The sequence below is a fragment of the Spodoptera frugiperda genome, chromosome 9 (genome assembly GCF_023101765.2).
Source record: "Spodoptera frugiperda isolate SF20-4 chromosome 9, AGI-APGP_CSIRO_Sfru_2.0, whole genome shotgun sequence".
In the NCBI taxonomy this organism is placed as follows: domain Eukaryota; kingdom Metazoa; phylum Arthropoda; class Insecta; order Lepidoptera; family Noctuidae; genus Spodoptera; species Spodoptera frugiperda.
The window spans coordinates 1,700,655-1,722,109 of record NC_064220.1 but is presented as its reverse complement, the minus strand read 5'-3'; the positions used below and the strand labels follow the sequence as shown (position 1 = coordinate 1,722,109).

The 21,455-nt window shown below is 34.0% G+C and overlaps 1 protein-coding gene across 2 annotated transcripts in view; it reads left to right on the top strand.

Annotated features, from left to right (window-relative positions):
* LOC118271253 (head-specific guanylate cyclase) overlaps positions 1 to 21,455 on the top strand; it is a 105,001-nt gene that overhangs the window by 58,010 nt on the left and 25,536 nt on the right. For both annotated transcript variants that reach the window (XM_050695868.1, XM_050695867.1), the window contains 5 exons: positions 1,190 to 1,272; positions 6,331 to 6,491; positions 6,973 to 7,184; positions 9,237 to 9,418; positions 15,497 to 15,675. In XM_050695868.1, the coding sequence (XP_050551825.1) occupies positions 1,190 to 1,272; positions 6,331 to 6,491; positions 6,973 to 7,184; positions 9,237 to 9,418; positions 15,497 to 15,675 (817 nt within the window). The remainder of the gene's footprint in view (positions 1 to 1,189; positions 1,273 to 6,330; positions 6,492 to 6,972; positions 7,185 to 9,236; positions 9,419 to 15,496; positions 15,676 to 21,455) is intronic.

The window sequence follows — 21,455 nt, the reverse complement described above, 5'->3', positions numbered from 1 at the left end:
TTTAATGTTGTTAAGCTACAAGTCCCAGCCCTTATACTGCCCACCACCCCGCTTCATTTGTTAATTCAAGGTCATGGGGCGGGGCTAGACAGCGGATCTCATCAAGTGCAAGCAAACATTAATTTAGTGGTGGTCAGGCGCATGTGACCACCATTGTACATAATTTATTTAGTCTCTATTTCACTTATTGGTGTCGAAATCAAGTTCTAAAGATCTTTTATAATTCAAATTAAATCCAATAAAAAACATAAATGATAGGGATGTAAATGGAAGTTAACAAAACGTCTCCACTCAATTGCTACAGACAACAACAGTATAAGCATTCAAAGCCAAACCATTTACACACCATAATGTCCCAACCAGCAAATTACATAAAGATCATTTTCCCACGCTACATCCTTAATGATCAAACACATTACGCCTAAATGTATGTTAATATAAACCGTATCAAAATAGAATACACCCACATTCCTTAAGTAGTACTTGCTTGCAAAATCATATTTAATTACGAAGACTATTTAAAACGGTCGGGTAATACGCTTAAGAGTATCAGGGGGAAGTTATATATATGTTTGTTTGTTCTTTGTTTTAGATACATGGCTTTTAGCTTTAATTGAAATTGTGTAAGGTTGAACCGTTTTTGTGGCTTCGTAAACTAACTTTTTGAAGTCAATTTTTGGGTCGTGATTGAATCTAAATTGTGCCGTTACAGAATTATTTGCAGAAATCTCAATAGTGATCGAGATAGTGCATTATTTTATATCTAACTATAGATTTTAATGAGAACCATTTATTTCGATGAAATTGAATATTTGTCATGAAAACCAATCCTACGAGTTTACACATGGGGAAAAATTTAAAGTCAAGTGTAAACTAACAAAAAAGTCAAAAGCCAAACAATTTAGTATTCTATAAATAACAGCACAAAGTAGACAATAGAATACAGTCTGTTTCTCAAAGTAACTAAGAATAAAATAAATGTTGACGACTCAACAGAACACGTGTGCTCAACAAACAAGAACAGACACATTCTGCATCCACATCAATACACTTTAAGGAAAAACAAACCAATTCGAAGCGTAATTCGTAACAAACAAAGCATAAAACAAAATAGAAACATTTCCCTTTCATTGTTATTGCCCATTACATTGTTAATGAACGTAAAAATATAAAAGCATTTTGTTCACAGACGAAGACTTCCCGACGACGTAAAAACTTTTAGGAATTACGCGTACTTGCAGGAAATTTACGACGCGGTACGGGCTACTGACAGTAAGTATCTATTCATCACTATCGTAAATAATGGAGTCATTAATTTTGTACACAAACAGAACACGTTGTTGGGTACAACGAAAATATATGTATACCAGGGATGGTGAACCATTGGCACGCGTGCCGTTGATGGCATGCAGTACAATATTTTGAACGCGTTATTGATCACAAAATTTGTCTTATACTTGTTATATTCAGATATAAATAACATTAAAGATTCAAGGTTACACAAATAACTCCAGTTCAGTATCAATTTTGCTTAACGCGTAACTGGAAAAAACATATTTTGATGACACATGTAGCCCAATTACCTCTAATCAACCCTCTTCCCAATCCCCGATTCCTCAATAACCCTTAAATTCCTAACCCCCAAAAGGCCGGCAACGCATTTGTATCGCCTCTGGTGTTCAAGAGTTAATGGGTGGCGGCGATTGCTTACCATCTGGTGCTCCAGACGCAGAAGGAGGTCTGTTCGTTAACCCTCTTATTCAAAAAAAAAGCACCTCAAAAACATTTCTTTAAAAATGACAGTTGTTAAGGTTAAGGTAAAGGTTCACCATCTCTGATGTATATAATATTGATGGAATAGACATAGCACTTTGAAAGCAACCTAATTTATATTATGGCTAATGGGAATTGTAATCTGATGAGTAATTTGTTTATAGCTTTTTTTGTTTATTTTTATAGTCCAATTTGTTATATTTTAGTTTATGAAATAGTATAATATAAGATTACTCCAGAGGCTTTTAATCATAATATGTGCGATGGTTAACAAACGAATTAATTTAATATGTCTCACTAAAGTTATAATTAGAAAAACTCAGAGAAACTTTGCTCATGTTTTTTATTTATTTTAATCCGTTACCCCACTCTGAGATTTTTTCCTATGTCATGTTTAACATACGATTTCATATACACACGTCGCTCATACTAGAAACAACATTATGTGGATCACACAAAGAATTACTCCGTGGGATTCCTCTACACTTTGCGCGGCAGCCGGTTGTCCAGCCACTGCACCAACCGTGCAGTTAAAAGCATGCTAAAATAAAACAGACAATACATATAAATCTATCACATTATTCACCATCTATCATAATAAAGACATACAGTTTACTATGTAGATTTTCCACGAGTGATATACGATCTGTCAAATATACAAGTACAATATTTCATTTACGATTCCTCTCAATATTGCAAGTACTTGAACGGAAACTTTGCTGAACTAAATGTTATGTCTCTTTTATACTTTTGTCTTTGGTTTGAAAACCGCTGAATGTTTCGAAATATGTTTTATTGTATGTAAGGCTAGGTGAGCCTAGTCCGTGTGATTATACGGCAGTCACTACTGCAATTCAACCTACTTGTATCATAAGAACTGATTACATATTCAACAGAGACTGGAATATTCTGGATAACAGCGGTCTCCGATAAACCTGAATTTCTGATTAAGTCATTATTATGTTTTTTTGGCTTAATTACGTAACTATTTGACGAGGAACTCGACTAGTTTCAAGCCATGTTAGGGGCTCATATTCAAGAGCAGCATTCCGCGACACGATGCGGCGACTGTCGTTGACTGACTGACAGTGCAGCACATAAAGAAATGTTTAGTATGTGTTAGATATACTACTTCGGTAGTATAATACTAAAATTGGAAAGATATACGCAAATTATAAGAAATCTTTTAGGTTGATCTATCGTCTATTATTTTCGCAATTTACTACTTACCACAGACTGTTGATGTAGAAAGATGATCAGCATTTCTGTTAAAAAAAATACAGACTAAATTTTTAAACTCGGTACAGGCACTTTTTACCTTACTGGTAAAACTAGAGCAAAGTATTATCAAGTATTTCAATTAAATCATTTAAAGTCATTCTGTTATTTTCTCTCACATATCAAACTTTTCCTAGTATAATAACACTTAAATGCCATTTAATATTACACATAACGATACAAATTGTGTAATTTTGAGAACATAACTCCCCAAAATTGTTGTCTTATTAATTTAATTTTACAATTTGTGAAACTTTTCCTTCTGTCTGTCATCAACTTGTGTAACTTGTAGTCATTATCTAATTTTGTGTGAAAGTTATATTAATAAATGTTGAAACAATGTTTTGTTGACATGTTTGGGTAGAAACGATACGAGTGACAGCGGTGGTTTTAATAAATCTGAATGTTCTCGAAAGACATCTTACGGGTATACAAAATACTGAGATGTATGTACATTGATAAGTAGGTATAGCATTTCTGACTGTTTGTTGAATAAATTATATTTTGTATGGCATAGGAGAAAATGTGTTCCAAAACATGCAACTCACGATGAGTTACAAATGCGTTACCGTGAAGTTTAATTGGAAACGATTTAGAATGTTTTGAATTTTATGAAATTATATTGTTTAAAAAAATACTCAGTAGTAGAACGGAGTCTGTAATTGTGCCCAGTATATATTGCAATAGGTTCACCCACTATTACATGGGACTTGAAACACAATTCGTGAAAAGTGGGTACAAACATTGTACAGTAGCATTACGTGCCGTAACGTGCACCTCTGCCTATCCCTTCATGGATAAAAGGCGTATAATATTTTAAAGTATTTCTATCTTTGTATCACACCATTCCTTCCACACCCCAATCTTCATTCACCAACCAATTCATAAACCCAACCAATCACAAACGCAAACGTAACTCGAATACCAAAACTCGTGTTAGTAACATAAGCGTTCGATTCCCAAAACGACGACGCGTTCATTCATTGGCCAGCACATTTGGATGCTTTGTTTCAAAGCTAACAGACGTCATCGCGCCGTCGCTTTGAAGTAGCATCGTGTCAACATGAAACCGAGATTCAGTGTGCGACGCAAATGACTGACATCTGACGACTGGCTGACGTGACGTGTGGAGTTTCAACGGTTTTTTTTAGAATAGTCTGTTTACTATCTTTTTTTTGGGTGAGAAATGTAAGTTTGGGTTTTGATGTTGCAGTTTTTCGTTGGAAAAATGTTGAAAAGATTTTCCGTCTGTGATGTTTTTATGAGCAGTCCTTTATCTAGATTAAAACACATGGCCATAACACCACTATTGGATGTATTTCCAGCATGCGGTGTGCAGCACCACCCTCCCACACGCAATTAAATACATACACAGCAGAGGTGCAACACAAAAACTGGAAAAAATTGTTGTATTGTTAGTGTAGCATAGATTACCGCAAAATAACGTCTGACTCTATTCTATATAGGTATACATATATGGCCATAATTTTATTAAAATTAGTAACAAACTCAGGGACACTGTCGATTATCAGGCTTACATCATTCCTTAGTAATGATTTTGTATGGTCAACTGCTAAGAAAAATTGCTAAGTCTTTGATTCATTCAAGTCATTGACTGTACTTGTACTAAGAGATATTTAATGATTAGACTCTGAGGACGGCGGTTAGTTTTCATCATGGAAAGTCCATCATAGCCTTTCCAAAAATTCTTTCTTTCAGGCGTTTATTACTCAATGAATCCGAAAGTTAATATAAAGCTTATTATTTCTAATCTAGCTTGTTACTATCATGTAAAGAACTAGTTATGTTATTACAGTTCGATAGTAGATATAATGCCACCGATAGCTAATACAAATTGTAATCATGTTATCGCGGGAATTGATCAATTATTGTTTCATGTAACAAGCTGAATTAAGCGCCGCGTTTAATAATCTAATATCTATGCATTAATGTCGTAAATTGTGTTGTATTACTGACACATTGAAGCGTGGTGATTAATGCTAAAACCTTCTCTGTGTGAGAAGAGGCTTTTGGTTAGCAGTGGCCACTTATAGGCTGTTGTTGTGAGATGTCAGTGACACGTTAATTGATGTACTATTTCAAACTGGTCAAGCTCAAGGTCTGAATAAATAGGTACTTTCTAAGTCTGTGTGCTCCATCCTCGGCCACATCTTCACTTCGCCGTCCTGGCAGTAAGCAGGTTGGTGGCCAAACGCAGACTTATTAACGTTAAAAAAATATAAAAAAGCTTAAAAATAAACACGCAACTAATAATTTATGTATGTACATTGAAAGTAAGAAAGGCGAAGAAACAATTGATGTGTGAATAATAGTAATTTCCGATGCATTGTCGAAGTACATGTATTTGTCAACTCATAAAGGAAGTTCATTTACATTATGTACGAGTGAGTAGTAACATTGATTTCAATTACGTTTCAAATGGTTGCTTGCAAAGATACTAACGATTTTTGGTTCAATATGTACTATATTACAAAAGAAGTTGTACCAGGTGTTTTCTGTTAAGCCTAATTGCTTAGTAATAAGTAAGGGAATATAGAATAATCTCCATGTTTATTAGGTGGGTTGGAGATGCTAATCTAAGGATCGGTTCATATCTGACGGAATATGCGTCGCGTATCATCGGTCGCGTAACGCCAGAACAAACAAAATGTATAGAAGAACAATTGACCGTTGACACTCAACCGATGACAAGTACGACCAATGCTATGGTCGACTTATTTTACGTCAGATATGAACCGACCCTAAGAGTGTTTCAGGTAGTCCATTGGAGGCTGCTGCTGCATCGCTCTACCATCAAGTATGAGTTCTTGTTTGTCTCTTAACGATACCCACGGGAAGACTGGGAGTAGTAACCAACTGTACTTTAATTTACACTTTACCGTCTTCCACCACACTTGATTTCTAATGAAATGAGCAAAGTTTCTCGACGATGTCGACAAGACAGCAAAGCATTTTTACTCAACCCTTTATTTTTATTTTCTCTAACAGAAATATTTAATGGCTCCATAAAGTCCATTCCATTTTAACCTTTAAGCCTTGAAACATTTATAAGCTTGTCTAGACTATTATTTTCCTTTATCATTCTACAAGTTTTAATGCGAACATTGCCATATTTAAGTTGCTAGATGAGCGCCATTAAAATCTAAATTACGTTTCATTTAGAAAGGTCTTAAAACGCATACATCTACCATCAACCATCGTGCACAATTTATTATCAACCATATTATAACCTAATAAAGTTTCTATTGCTTGTTGCAGGTGTTAGCACTAAGGACTTTATGTCAAAATTAGGAGAATATTTAATTTTAACGGCATTTTCACATAATTGTCGACTTGAGAGAGCGTTTAAATGTTTAGGCACCAATTTGACTGAATTTCTCACCACATTAGACAGCGTGCATGATGTTTTACATGATCAGGTAAGTGCAATCTAATGTAGCACATTGAAGGATTCACTGCAATATTGAATAAAGCCTCCTTCAGAGTTTCATTATGAAAATCTCAATAATCTTACTATGCTAGGAAGAAAATGAGCTACACTCATAATAGCAGTTGTAATTTAATGTCAATATAATATGGTAGAAATATAGAGATTAGTGTTGAATAATATCATGGATAAGCATGTTTAATGCAGCTTTTCATATTATAATGCAGTGGATTCTTCAAACGTTTTTAAATGCTAGAAAATTATGTAAAAACTACATAATCATGTTTCAAAAAACAACAGAACTAGAACTATAAAAAGTACAGTCTCCCATATTTCTTACAAAAATTTGGAACACAAATCAATCCACACTTCTCATAACTAAAAATAAAAGAAACACATTAAATAAATTCATCAACACCCTACTTAAAGCATTAGCTCTAAACAAAATTGATTAACAACCCATTTGTCTACAGGATGATGCTCTCAAAGACGAAACAGTGGAGTATGAAGCAAATTTCGTTTGTACCACGTCACAAGAGGGAAAGATCGAGCTTCATTTAACGACAGAGAGTGAACCTGTCGCCTACCTCCTTGTCGGCAGCTTGAAATCCATAGCAAGGCTGTTATATGACACACAGACGGACATAAGACTGACGAGTTATACTAACGATCCTAGAAGATTTAAGTAAGTATATTTTTTAAATATAGATAGTTTTTAAATTGTACTTAGGTACTCAATGTTTTAGGGAAAATATATTATTATCGTATTTTACATTTTGATTTACTGTGAATAACTGGTATGGTATATGACAAAGATTTTCTACGAAAAACGACATTCGCAGCTGTTATAATGCGGTATTTGTAAAACGTGTTCAAAGAGAATAATGCACTTTTTAGCTTACCTACTGGGCCTATTTCGCTAATGTTTCGTATATTGTCAGCCAAGATGATAACAAATATCTGGTTTGAATTAAGTCATAAGAGGTTTCCCCATACGGTATAAATTACTTGTGATAAGAAACTTTGTGTGATGTAGATATCGAAACACGTGCTTATAAAACGTACAAGAAAATTTTGCTATAAAACAACAATTTTAGAGTAATACAAAAAAGTTACAAGAATACTTTTCAATACAAAATTTTGCTACAAAATGTATCGCATCCTTCATCAATTTTAGTAATATTCATTTTGTTTTATACATAAACGCCTGGTCTGTGTTATTTCCGTGAATGCTCAAAGGTTACGCTATTTTTACTCGTATTATATTATTTACGCGATGTCGGGATGATTACACGATTTTCTAAGCATTCAAGGTTGTAATCGATATTTTTCGTAATATTAGATTGCGTATTCCATGACTTGTAATATGAAGATTATTTGAACTGATTAATTTTGTATTAAGATTAAATAAATGCGAAGATTGATGATACCTCACGTTCTTTACCTCAGCTTTAATTAATTATTTTCTAATAGAGAGTTTAATAAATTGGATGTTTCCATGAAGCATGCTTCTCACAAATCCATAATTGTCTTTCTTTATACTTGTACAAAGAGGAGATGCCATAATGTGATTATGCACTGTGACACAAAAAATCGACACTGCCCAACGAGAAAGTGTGAAAGTGGCATATTAAAATGTGGTCCATTTGCCACGTTTTTGTAGTATGAGACCGATGAAAAATAGAGAAGGGCGTGGTTTGTAACGTCCCACACTCTCCGTAATGTGTCACGCATTATGTTAAAAGGAAATCCAGTTATAATATCTCTATGTATTTGCTTAATGGATGCTATTACTATAATTAAGGACCTATGTGCTAAAATACCACTTACATATTTATTTACACAATACAAGAAAATAGTGGTACATAAGGCAATTACATATTTTATATTTTTCAGATTGATTAATTAGTTAAAACAAATTACAGATTAATTAATTAAAAGATAGATTATTTTTTTAATTGGAAAATTACTGAATAGTCTGTCTTAGTAGTCGCTTGCAAGGCCTCACCCAGTGAGGCAGTTAAACAAAATAAGCTAAGAAATAATGAGTCATCCCTTAAAACTTTGGAATTAGCTATTGACTTTCACCCCCCGATCGCTTCCATTAGAAAGTCGATCCCTTGTTAATTGCTTGTGAAGTTTTCAATACAAAGGAAATTGTCTATTTTTTGCATCGATGTTATTAAATGCGCCTTCATTATTTTCCATTAACTTGTGTTACGGAAAATTATCTTGTGAGTCTTGATTATATAGAGTTCCTTTTTGCTTGAGTCAATCTTTAATTAGAAGTAACGACCAGTGTTTCGAAAAACTGATGGAAAATCTGAATTTTTCTGGAGCCTCTGGTTGAGAAAAGTATTACTGTATTGTGAATCTGATTGAAAAAGAGTAACCTATGGAATTTCTTGCTCGTCCTTCTCCCTATGGAGAAGAATCCTATGAATCTACACTATAAATCACTAGAAGACTGACCAACATACAGACGGTATTAATATTATTATATTTGCTTTGACGTCCAAAAGTGTCTTCCTGGTCAATTTGAACTTTGACTTTGATTGGTAATTACTGGTAATACTTTGCTCAACCAGAGACTCCTTACTTGTTAGTCACACTTGCAAACACTCGTCCAAGGAGACAGCCTATAAGTATCATTAAATAAGTTAGAATTTCTATCTACAGGCACAAAAGTATTTTCAACCATATTATTCAATTATCTAACTAATGATTTATATTTTAGGTACGAAATAAACGCGGTACCTTTACATCAAAAGTCAAAAGACAGCGATTGTGAGCAATCAGAAGCATCGAGTATTGCTACTTCGACAAAAGTGACGGACTTGAAGATCGGAGTCGCTAGCTTCTGCAAGGCATTCCCTTGGCATTTCGTCACTGACAAACGACTGGAGCTCGTGCAATTGGGTATGTATTTTTTGATATTTTTTTTTATCGTCTAAAAATAAGTTTTTTAGTCTTTAAATGTGGGCCATGCTTCGGCACGAATAGGCCGGCCGGAGTGATACCACCACAGCTTTACAGAAAACCGACGCGAAACAATGCCAGAGTTGTGTAAGTGAGGTTACTAATTAATGAAAAAAAGGCAACCTATGTGTTTGTTGGAAGTTTGGCGCAGTGACTTGGCAACTGACTGTGACACAACATTTTTTCTTAAGTTAATGTACTTGTTCTATGTAGTTCCAAAAACGCCAGAAATACAAAAATCTATATGTTCAAAATGACAATATGTGCGTGTGTATCAATTATAAGTAAAATATACATAGCAATATGCACTCAAAATATTATAATAATAGAGAATAAAATCGCCTACATAGCAACTGCATTAAGAGAAATAAAAGTAGGTACACAGTAGAAACTAAGTACCTCATAAATTGGCATTTAGAAGTATATTTATGGTTCTGTAAATCAGAGCCGACTAAGTAAAAGCTTCTGGAATAGGGAAAAGAATATTTAGTATCTAGTTTCATAGTACTTGACTGTATATATAGGATTTAATATTTAAAAATCCTTTTAGGAAGTCTTTTGGCAATCTCTGTAAGTCTAAAGTAAATTGTTCAATTAGGTTATTTTAAACCGACTTAAAAAAACGTTTTAAGTGTAGGTTAGCCATGTTCTGGCATGAATGGGCCGGCTCGATTGGAGTGATACAACAGCCTCAGAGAAAACCGACGTGAAACAAAGCTTGCGTTGTATTTGATCGCGTGAGTGAGGTTACCGGAGGTCCATATACTCCCAACCTTTTCAGTACAAGAAATTTATAATGAGGATATTGTATGAAAATGGGCACAAACACACCACAATATTAATATTGTGGTGCCCCAGGATTTAAGCAGAAACTGTACGTAATACATATTTTTACTAAACCTCAAAAAGTGTAATTTTTTACGTTTTATAGAAATTTTATTATAGCATATTCCTTTAAAAATCTATATTTATCTTAAGTTCAAAATCTACTACAAAGAGTGAATTAATAAAAGATACATTTTTCTTTTTATACTTTGAAAGGTTCTATACTTTGAAAACTTTCGGAATTTATGAATTATGAATTTAAATTTGAAAAGCCTTTTCAATAGTTGAATTAGTTTACTCATTTACGTTTCTATTAAGTTTCAGTATTTGAAGTGATATTTCATGTTTAGTACTTAAAATTGTTAAGCTAGACTTAAGTCAATATGACTACTTTCAAACAATGACTTTATTATAAAGAAAATGAAATATTATTTGAGCTTGAACTATTGTTTGTTATTAAACAAAATATCTTAGGTAATCATTTTAATCATCAGCCAATCACAATTTCAGGCGATTTCAGTTCTAGTATTATAAATCCAGTCTACCTATAAGCTGCGAATTGTATGGTAGGTTACGGAGGCCTCGAAAAGCAGAGTATGTACTGGGTGGTTTTTAGTCAGTAAACGTCTGACACTCCTTCTCGCTATACCTAAGGCGAGAATGATTTTCCGCCCTTAAAAAGACAAAGACTTTTTACCGATGATTTCCTTTATAGTATACTATCAATGATTATGTTAAGTATTAACCTAATATATGATACCACTTTACAACCCAGAAAGAAGCCATTTTTACGCCTCTCAAATAAGTACCAGGAATACGTCTTTACAGACGACATACATAGTAATATGGGCAGCTAGAAAAATTTCCACAATTTCTACACTAGAACGGATATTATAAAGTGAATACGATCACGAATAGTTCTCTACAATTTTTCATATAAAGCGGTTGTCTGCGAATAGAATTCTATAACGGTGCCGCTGAAAATAGCGTTTGACCTACAGTTGGAAATATTATTTATTTACACTTTACTGATTTATGCTCTGCGGACGTTGCATTTATTACGTGGTCGGATTACGTTGGTAACAGATATTTTTTGTGTGTAAAATGTATAGTTTTGTATGTAATTGGGAACCTTTCAACAACAAACTAGTTCCTGTATTCTTGAAAACTGAACGCGCAGTAGTTAAAAATATGGAAGATTTTTTGGGAAGGCAAAAACCATTTCCTAAAGCCTCTTAGAAAACGAAGAGTTGCGTAACTCTAGAGTTGAATTTAAGAACACATTTTAATAATTGAAGAAATAAATAACAAAAGAATGAAATAATAATAAACATCTAAAAATCAATTACAAGGAAAGAGATCTTAAGTCGAATTACGCTGGACCATTTGTCAAGTTTATCGCAAATGTATCAAAGAAAGCATGTTCTTTTATATCCTTAGTTACTAGAGAAAAAATACATTACAGACAAGTTTCTCACGAAAATGAAATCTAAAATAGTAACCAATTTATTACAAACCGTATTACAAGTAATATAAAGTCCATTAATTTAATTTCACCTCTTCTCTTTTATACTCCACTGGCCATGTTAACTAGTCCCCAATGGTTGGAGATTTACTCGGTAAAGACATTAATTATTTATTTCTCCCACAGGATTTATGCTTCCATAATTTCTTCAATGAGGTTTTTCGGAAAAAATCCATTTGGGATTACGAATGAATAATGTTCAAATGGCCGGCTTTGTTTAAAAAGTACCACCAAGAATCAGTAATTAATTTAAAAAGGGTCGTTGGAAAAAGTTCGTACAAAATCGTTTATCTGCTTAATCTTTCTGAATAAATTTGTATTGTAAGGCCATGAATATTTGACTTTTGATTCTAGAAAAATCGCTTAGAAATCCTTTAATAAATTAGTTGTGAAATTGGTTGAATTATTCGATAAATTGAATGTGATTTTCTTAGATTCATATTAAAGACTGCGATTATTTTTGAAGTTAAATGGCGCAGTGTTTTTTTTTTTTTAGTAAACATGATAGACCATTTAGACATAAATATAGGCAACAATAATTTAACATAAAGTTAGTTCGATTCTAGAATTTATCAACTACATTATGATGTAGTTGATAAATAAAATTTACAAGTGTATGTAGGTACCTAATCTGAAAACTAAACGTATTATTAGACATGTATTTTTTTATTTTGACGCATAAACAAATAATACTTAGATAAAATGAATCAAAGTTTAAGAGTTGGAGCTAGCTACGTCATGACCCGGGAATCGAACTTTGCCCAATTGCCTTTATAACCACTCGACCAACGAGGCTATTACTATAATTCTATTTCCAATAAAAGTTAGGAAGGAAAATAAATGGCACCGTAGCCAATTTACATCGAGTAGACAATCCAACACTTGATAGGGTTCTCAAAATAGAGTCGTTAAGTTTACGGCAACGCCTGGTGATTATCGACAGAGGCCTTTTACAGCTATACCTTCATTTCCTTGCTTTTGTCGGTACCTCAAGTTAACGAGGGTACAGGAACTTTTTTTAGATGTTATGTGTTTGTGTAACGTGGAAAAGGTTTAGGAGTATTTCTTTATTTCTAAAAATACATGTGTGACTGTTTCGTTGTTGGTTGAGACGCTAGTGTTATTGTGAATATCTGTGAGGCGTCGTTTTGATCTTAAGATAGAGAAGATTTCATATTTTAGGTCGACATTTCAAGTGCGTGTGACTTTAAAATTTTTGTTTTTTTTAAAAAATACTTAGCCTTGCACCAGGATTTTTCCTGTGTCGTGGGTACGTTTACTAACCGTATACACACACATGATATCTAGACCAGAAACCACAATATGTGGATAACACAAAGCCTTGGTCCGGTCGGAAATCGATCCCACTGCACGTTGCGCGGCAACCGGTTGTCCAACCATCGCGCCAATTGTGCAGATAAATTCACAATATTTTAGCATGAAAACTAGGATAAGCCCACATATGACGCAAGTTAATCTAAATTGATTGATGTTTTTAATTATTAGCACTTATTTAATTAACACTTTTTAGATCAGTTTATTCGAAGTTGCAAAGATAAACCTAAAAATAGAGAGAAGTTCTAATTGAATTTGTCAACGAAGAGACGAACGAACTATGTGAATAATTTAAAGGTTTTTCTCGAGAGCACTTTATCTGTTAGTAAGTCTTCAGAATTAAGACGCAATTAATTGCATGAAGACGTTGAAAATATTTAGTAATATTTAGTTTCTTTAAATATGAGATAAAAGTTAGTGTAAAGTAAGTGACTTTACCAAAATCAAAGTCTTTAAAGCATTTATTTAAAATAATATTAAATTAGGCACTTTTGAATCGTCAAATGGAATTGTCCGTCAGTGTGTCTCTTAGTGCTAGCTAGGTGCAAGCTAGGTGCTGTTTTAAATAACATAAATGTTCAAAGGTTTAATAGATTAATTTATCTTAAGAATTATTAAACAGTAGGTAGTAGTACAAAAGGTTTACTAACGAAATTGTTCAACTAAATTACTCAATTAGTTTCAAGTCATGCAAGGGCCATTAATTTTTTACGAGTAGCATACGCCATGATTGTGTTTTCTGTTTTCTTACATGCTACTTAGGATTGAAACACCTAATTGACATTCTCGTTTCTTTAGTGTCGCAGAAGGATTAATTGTTATGAATTATATACATAAAAGAAAAACTCTTTTATGTTACGTACGACGGTATATTTAGTTTTATACTAGAAAAACAATCACGAAAAATGTGAAAACACTTGAATAACTTTAATCATAACTACTCGTATGTAGATAGAAAAATCGACTTCAAGAAAGTAGGTAGAGGAACAATTTTCTAGTTGGTTCAGACGCTCAGAGGTTGTAAACATGAAATTTTATTTTCCACTAAAATTTTAAGCGTAGAAGGTAGTTGCATCTGAAAATTTTACGAGCATTTTGTTATGTTACTCCCAAGATATTATCTTAAAGGAGTAGTGCTCGTAGTACGTGTTTTTCGTAAGTTTTGCTGGAACATACACGAAGTAGGTAGTTTATAGTGTGTTGTTTTAGGTAGGTACCTATAATTTAGATTGTAATAATAATAAGAGGGTCCACTAGGCAGCTAGTAGGGAGCTGTTGGGCAGTGGCGACGCCACTGATCTGACTGAGCTGTCGTCGGTGGTATTTCCGAACTGATATGACCTTTAAACCATCAAAAAAGGAGCGTATTCCTTTTTAAAAGGCCGGCAACGCACCTGTGATTCCTCTGGTGTTGTGGGTGTCCATGAGCGGCACTGATCGCTTACCATCAGGTGACCCGTCTGCTCGTTTCCCCTAATATTTCATAAAAAAGATAAAAGATAACAAATGACACACAGATCAAAGAACACAAAATAAACCATACGCTTAAAAGAGCATTTGATCTCTAAACTCGATTTCACAACACACGTCGTAATAAACGACATTAATCAAGAAATTATTAATGATTCACCATCAACAGTCATGTCAAAGCAACACAGGCTTATTTGGGAACACAATTTGACGGATTGCTTCAAACTGGGACTCTAGAACAAATAATAAATGAGGATCCTCGTATTACGTTACAAATGTGTAACATTTACTTGAATAAATGTTCTAAATAAGAACAGCTTAAAACGTAACGCTTCGATAAATCAAATTGTTATTTTGTGTTTGTTGTTTTTGAAGACATTTTTGGGTGCTTGAGATAAAAGTCTGTTGTAAATGTGTATGCAGCTCGTTTCTTTATAGTTTTAGTGAATTGAATATCAAGTTTTATTTTTGGTGCTAAAGTTTATTAAATCAATTGTTGTTATGTCAAAAAATGTTCAAGTTTTTTCTTATTTTTATGTTAAAGGTTGCTAACAGGTTTATTATTTTAAACTTCTGGTCTATAGATAATGTTTAATTTATCAAAGGATTAAGTAAGGTCGGAAACGGCAACAAATTGTTAAATCACGAGTCGGACAATAAAAAATAAGATAATATTTCTACAAAAAACTACGTTTAAAAAAACCGACTTCCATAAACTAAAAACCAAAAAATAACTGTCATTCTACTGCCTGTCTCTACCCACTGCTAGTTTAGAAGTCGGTGCCACAAGTACTAAAGAATCACACAAATCGGTCCATAAACCTCGGCGTAATGTAATAACACCTATAATTTCTTTCCACCAGGTGCTGGTTTCATGCGACTCTTCGGCACCTACCTAGCGTCTCACGGTTCCTCGCTCGGCACCTACTTCAGATTGCTGCGACCAAGAGGTGTACCTCTCGACTTCCGTGAGATCCTCAAGAGAGTCAATACTCCTTTCATGTTCTGCCTGAAGGTTCCTGGGTCTTCATCACCAGCTGAGGTAAGTTATCATTTAGTATTGAGTATGTGAATCATGTTTTTATTTTGATTTTATGGGGAAGGTTTTGAGAAGTAAAGGACGTAAATGTATGTCATTTAAATCTAAGAGATGGGTAATCTGTTTATCTTTAATCACCTCCAGATCATTTCGTTTTTTTGCCTGATTTGCTACTAATATATGCTAACATGAATTTAATTAAGATTTGCCTATTAAGACAAATTATAGTAAAACCAATCCTTCGTGAGACATACGTAATTAATTTATTATGACGAGGAACTCGGCTTACTCACTTAACCAATCCTTTTATGTAAATAAATTTTTAATGCTAACTTCCTGATCAAAAACAGTATTATTATTACGGAAAACTTCTTAACATCCTTAACAATACCGACATTTCCTTTTATAAATAAAAACCGCCCTGATTCATATTAATGGAAATGCTAATTAAACGGCTGCTAAAGAAATACAAATTAATAGTTTATAAATAAATTAACGTAATCAGATATTAGCTGCCGTTTCCATTTTCCTAGTAATCTTTACTTATCCAAGATTATCTTAGAAAATGTTTAATGAAGTTCATGATTTTTTTTCTTCCACAAGGTACTCGTAAGCGAAACTTAATTAGAAATTCCTTAAATTAAACGAAATCTTACTTTGTTTATTTTTCCTGAGTATATTTTGAGTGTTTGACTTGTTGTAACTTTCCGTACCTATTAATAGGTATACTTCAAAAACATTCCATTTAGTGTAATATAGAAAAAAAGTGAATTGCCTCTTGGAATAAATTTGATACTTATTATTCATGGAGGAAAATCATCCATTGACTTTTCCTGCCTTGGGCAAGGCGAGAGAGCAGACATTTACTGACTAAAAACCATTCCATTCCTACTCCTGCTTTTCGAGCTGGAGCCCCGATAACCCGCCAGGCAGTCCACTTCACCGGACGGACTGTTCTGACTGTGACTTATATCATAAAATTGATGGAATGGCTTAATACTGTTTATACTATATCACCCTTTTACGTTATAAGGGAACAAATAAGCAGACGGATCACCTGATGGTAAGCGATCAGTGCCATCTGTGCCATCCGCGAAATTAGAGGAGACGCAAGTGCATTCCTGGTCTTTTAAAAAGAAGTCCATAGATATCTGCGTTTTTCTTAAAGGTTTGAAGACTGCTAATCCTATAACAGCATATAAACGTGTGATATACTATATTCACTTGGACTAATCTCAGGCTTCAACTCAATTAGCTTAGCGCTCAATCTGAACGAGGTATTAAATTTTGATTAGATCTCCCAAGCTGAGTATTGGAGTACATCTAGTACTATGTACTTATCATCTTACACTGTTTAGTTTGTGAAACTTTGTCAGATTAACTGTTTTGTAACTGGTTCGTTGAACTACTAGTTGTTTAGGTACTGGGGTAGCACATCTCCGAAAATCACATCACATTTCAAGTTTGTTTGTTTTGGGTGTTTCTTCGTCGTTAATGACGCTGAAACTACTGAACGGATTTTCATAAAATTTGGTATACAAACAGGGTATAACTTCAGTCATACTTTAGAATATCCTTTTAACGAAAACAAGGGCAAAACCGCTCGCATGTCAACAATAAAATTTAGTTTAGTAAGTTCAAACCCGTACCCTGATGTATGAGAAGCGTCGAAGCGAGGCGTTTTAACCTCTGGGTCAGTACGAACTATGGTATCAGTTTCTGCTGAACCTAAAACTTTTCAAATGATCCATAACTTTAAGATCATGATATACCCTTTTATTTAGAACTCATAGTCCAGCAGTGGACTGTCACGAATGTTAATGGTAAGGCTATTGAAGTTGATGGAATAAGTTTTGAACCTTCTGGACCGATTCGAAAAGTTTTGACACATTAGGATAATTTGATATGCTGATATTTCGACGGCCCGTTCGAAAAGTATCGAAACAGCGAATAAGCCATTTTCATATTTTTATCGAATAAACCGATAAACGAGCAGATGCATTACTTGATGGTAAGCAATTACTGCCGCCCATTGACACCCAAAACACCAGATCACTTATTTTTTTAAGTCAGATATTATCTCTAAAACCTTTTCTTAAATGTGAAAAACGAGTATAGACGCTGGAACCCTTATTAAAATTGGTTCAACTAAACCCGAAATAATCGCGTACAAACATACATACATACAGGTCAAATTAAGAATCACTTCTTTGAAGTCAATTAACACAGAGGAGTCGCCGTCGATTTGTATATGAAGGTTCACGAAGTCAAGACCTCAACCACCAGGTCGCATCGATCTGATCTGATCTGATTGGCACATTTAACAAAATTACCTTAAATTTTCAACCCCAATATTACTGCAACACGAAACCTTATGAACTCTTGAAACTTCGGCAGCCAAAGTTCTAAATTCGAGAGACTATTGAATTTCAATAGCCCATGGACGATAATTTTGAACAATACACTTTAATGACATCACAATTAAGTTGATTTTTAGTCGCAACTTATTTAAATATAAATAAGTTCTACTAAGGAACAAAATGTTATCCTGAATAATATTATTTTCATCATCTATGTCTATACTAATAAATAAAATTGGAGTGTCTGTTTGTAATATTGAAATAACCGCTTTTTACTACATGTATATTGGATACATACACCAAAATATCGTTTCTTTTTCAATTTTTGTATGTCTGTCTGTATTGTTTGTTCTGCCTAATCTCTGTAACGACTGGACGGATTTTGACGGGACTTTTATTGGCAGGTAGCTGATATAATAAGGAGTAACTTAGGCTACTTTTATTTTAGAAACATTATTTTCTTTTAGAATGCAACGTGACGCCTTTTATCCCCGAAGAGGTAGGCAGAGGTCAAGAAAATCTAATACCCAAATTCTGTCAAAAATCATTATTTTACGCGAACAAAGTCGCGGGTAACAGCTAGTTTTTTAACAAAATTTCTAGGAAGAGGAGCAGGAAGTGTCGCCGCATTATAATTTATTATTTTCAATTTTCGTACCAACAAAATTAATTTCTCTTTGATGTCACTTTTTGCTTGTTTATATTCGGTTTTCTTTTGTATAGCTCGTTATTTTACTTGTTTGTTAGTTAGTTTGAGGTTTTGGTATTGAGGCCGCCTTTTATTTCATGGAGAGTTTATATTTCTTGTTTTTGTACATACAATAATAATCTTTATCATTCCTATTAACATGAAAATGAAAAACAAAATTACACTGACACCACCGTGATGATCAGTATGAAAAGTAAGGTTCGATTTGATTACTAGACATATGTGTTATCATGACATAATGTAATGTCAATGACGAAGAAAAATGACAATGATATAAATTCAACAAAAACATACCAATCAATCAATCAGATGTCGCTTAAGACGCTCGCTTCTCATACATGAATGAGTACAAGCTCAAAACCTACCAACGACAAGTATCAATGTGACCTTTAACAAGCTATATACATATACTTTCTAAGATTACTTAGACACCACTGACAAACGGTGAAGGAAAACTAGGCTTGTAATTTCTAAATTATTAGTTTAAAAACATCAACCCGCATTGAGGAAACGTGGTGATTAATGCTCAAACCTTTTCCGTGTGAGAAGAGGCCTCTGGTCAGCAGTGGCCACTTACAGGCTGTTGATGTATGTTGATACCAATCAAATCACAACACCCTAAACATAATACAAGTCATAAATAACAAAAACGGTTCTGAAATGCAAACAGGACAATACATAAACAAGCACCCAATCCGTTTACACCCTACTCTCAACCTTTCTCGTAGCACAATGAAACTTATAACATATGTATCTAAACCCTACTATAACTATCTACATCCCTTTTCTTTGTTCCTCACAAAACTATGTCCATCCCTTTCCTTGACCACCATCCCTCAAAACACTCACATTTCAAGAGCATCCCTTTGTTAGAACACTTTATAAGTTTGCAAACGATTCGAATGGACACCAACGAATTATTTGTACTCTGAACAAATTTGTTTAGGTGTATCCTAGGTAAGATCAACATAAATACTGTTACAGGGGTCGTGATTAAACCCTGTTCCAATATTGGGTTCATCCTGGTGTTAAGATGATTACAAAAGCTATGATAGGAGAAGGATTATGGGAGTAATTGGGTCTTGTTTGTTTTGTAAATTGTTTTACAATGCCGCTGTCTTTGGAGTTGCCATTTTGTTTGTGTTGTTTATTAAAGATGCAAAGATTGATGGTTTTGGAGATCGGGTTGGAGTTATCGGGGTTTATTGTGTCTTACCTTTGTAAGATAGAGGGTTAATTGTGTACTTGTAGATATGAGTTATATCTTGAGTCAGTCATATCTCGAGTCAGAACATAACGAATTATGCCAACGTAATATTATATTGAAAATCAATTGCGCTACAAATCAATAGTTGAAACATAGCTGGCATAATATACCGATGTATGAGTCCATAAGCTCCTGCCAGTGGTTTTGCCCGAGTTCCCGTGAAATAAAAAGCATTATAATTATGACCCAAATCAGCTCATCTCCTGTCTGTATACCAAATTCTACCAAAACTCGTTCAGTAGTTTTAGCATAATTAACGGGCAAACATCCAAATAGCCAAACAAACTTTCACATTTGTTACATTAGTGTGATGATAACTAACAAAAATCTTCACAAATGTACAAGGAAACTAACAACAAAAAAAAACTGCACAATTAAAACACGAAAACACAACAGTTAATCGTTCTAAGAGCTCATTTGGCTGTGCATAGCTTTTATCATCTGCCTCCCTGTGCATAAAACCGGGGCCTCTCAAACTTCCACGCCCCAACTCTGATTACGTATCAACAAAGCGAAGTGCTGGCTAGACAAAAGCCTGCGACAACAGTTTTTCCAGTGACCTACCTTGAAACTGTGTCACACAAGAACATGTGTCCGACTGTCCTACGGCCGCACGTTCAGCTATACAATACCAGTTTACCATGGTCTCGCGTTCTATGATGTTTTAGTACATTCAAAGTTCAGTTTATACTGGTTTTGTATAGGTTGAAGTGGACAATACACGTTTAATATCTCCATATGGACAATGGTCTGGGAAATTGATATAGAAATGTAATATTTTTGTTATATTTTCTTAGAAAATGGTCTATTGGTTTGGGAGATTTTTGTACGCTTGGGTGGAGGGATTTATTTCTTTTTTTTTTTGCAAGTGTGTGTTTTGGTTTCGTTTATTGTGTTTGCTTAGGTTTTTGTTATTGTATCTAGTTCAATTTGTACGTTGATCGTGAGTTTTATTTTCAGTTTGTTTGTCATTTTAAGTAAACTCGCGTGCGTTTATGAAACTGTTGGATAAATCCTATCACCAAAGTCACACTGTCTGTATAGCAATTTTCATCAAAATCCGTTCAGTAGTTTCAGCGTGATTGACGGATAAACATCTAAATATCCAAACAATAAGCCACGACTATCCATGAACACATTTTTTGGATCCAAAAACTAACACCAAATTCTAATTAGAAAACGTGAAAATAATTGATCTAAGCAAATCCTGCTTTAATCAACATTTAGTACTTAATTTCCAACAAAAGCCCCCTTTACTTTACCTCGTTACAATTTCCCAAACGTTCCCAAATAAAAAGAACTAGCTGACGTAACGTGTTCGCTTTTAAAATAAATGAAACTCGTTTAACAGAGCTCCGTTCGCTAAATCGATTACACGCAATCGGACTAGAAAATAAAATCCGTATCAAGATGAGCTCGTTACTTCAGATTTATTTGGTAATGTAAA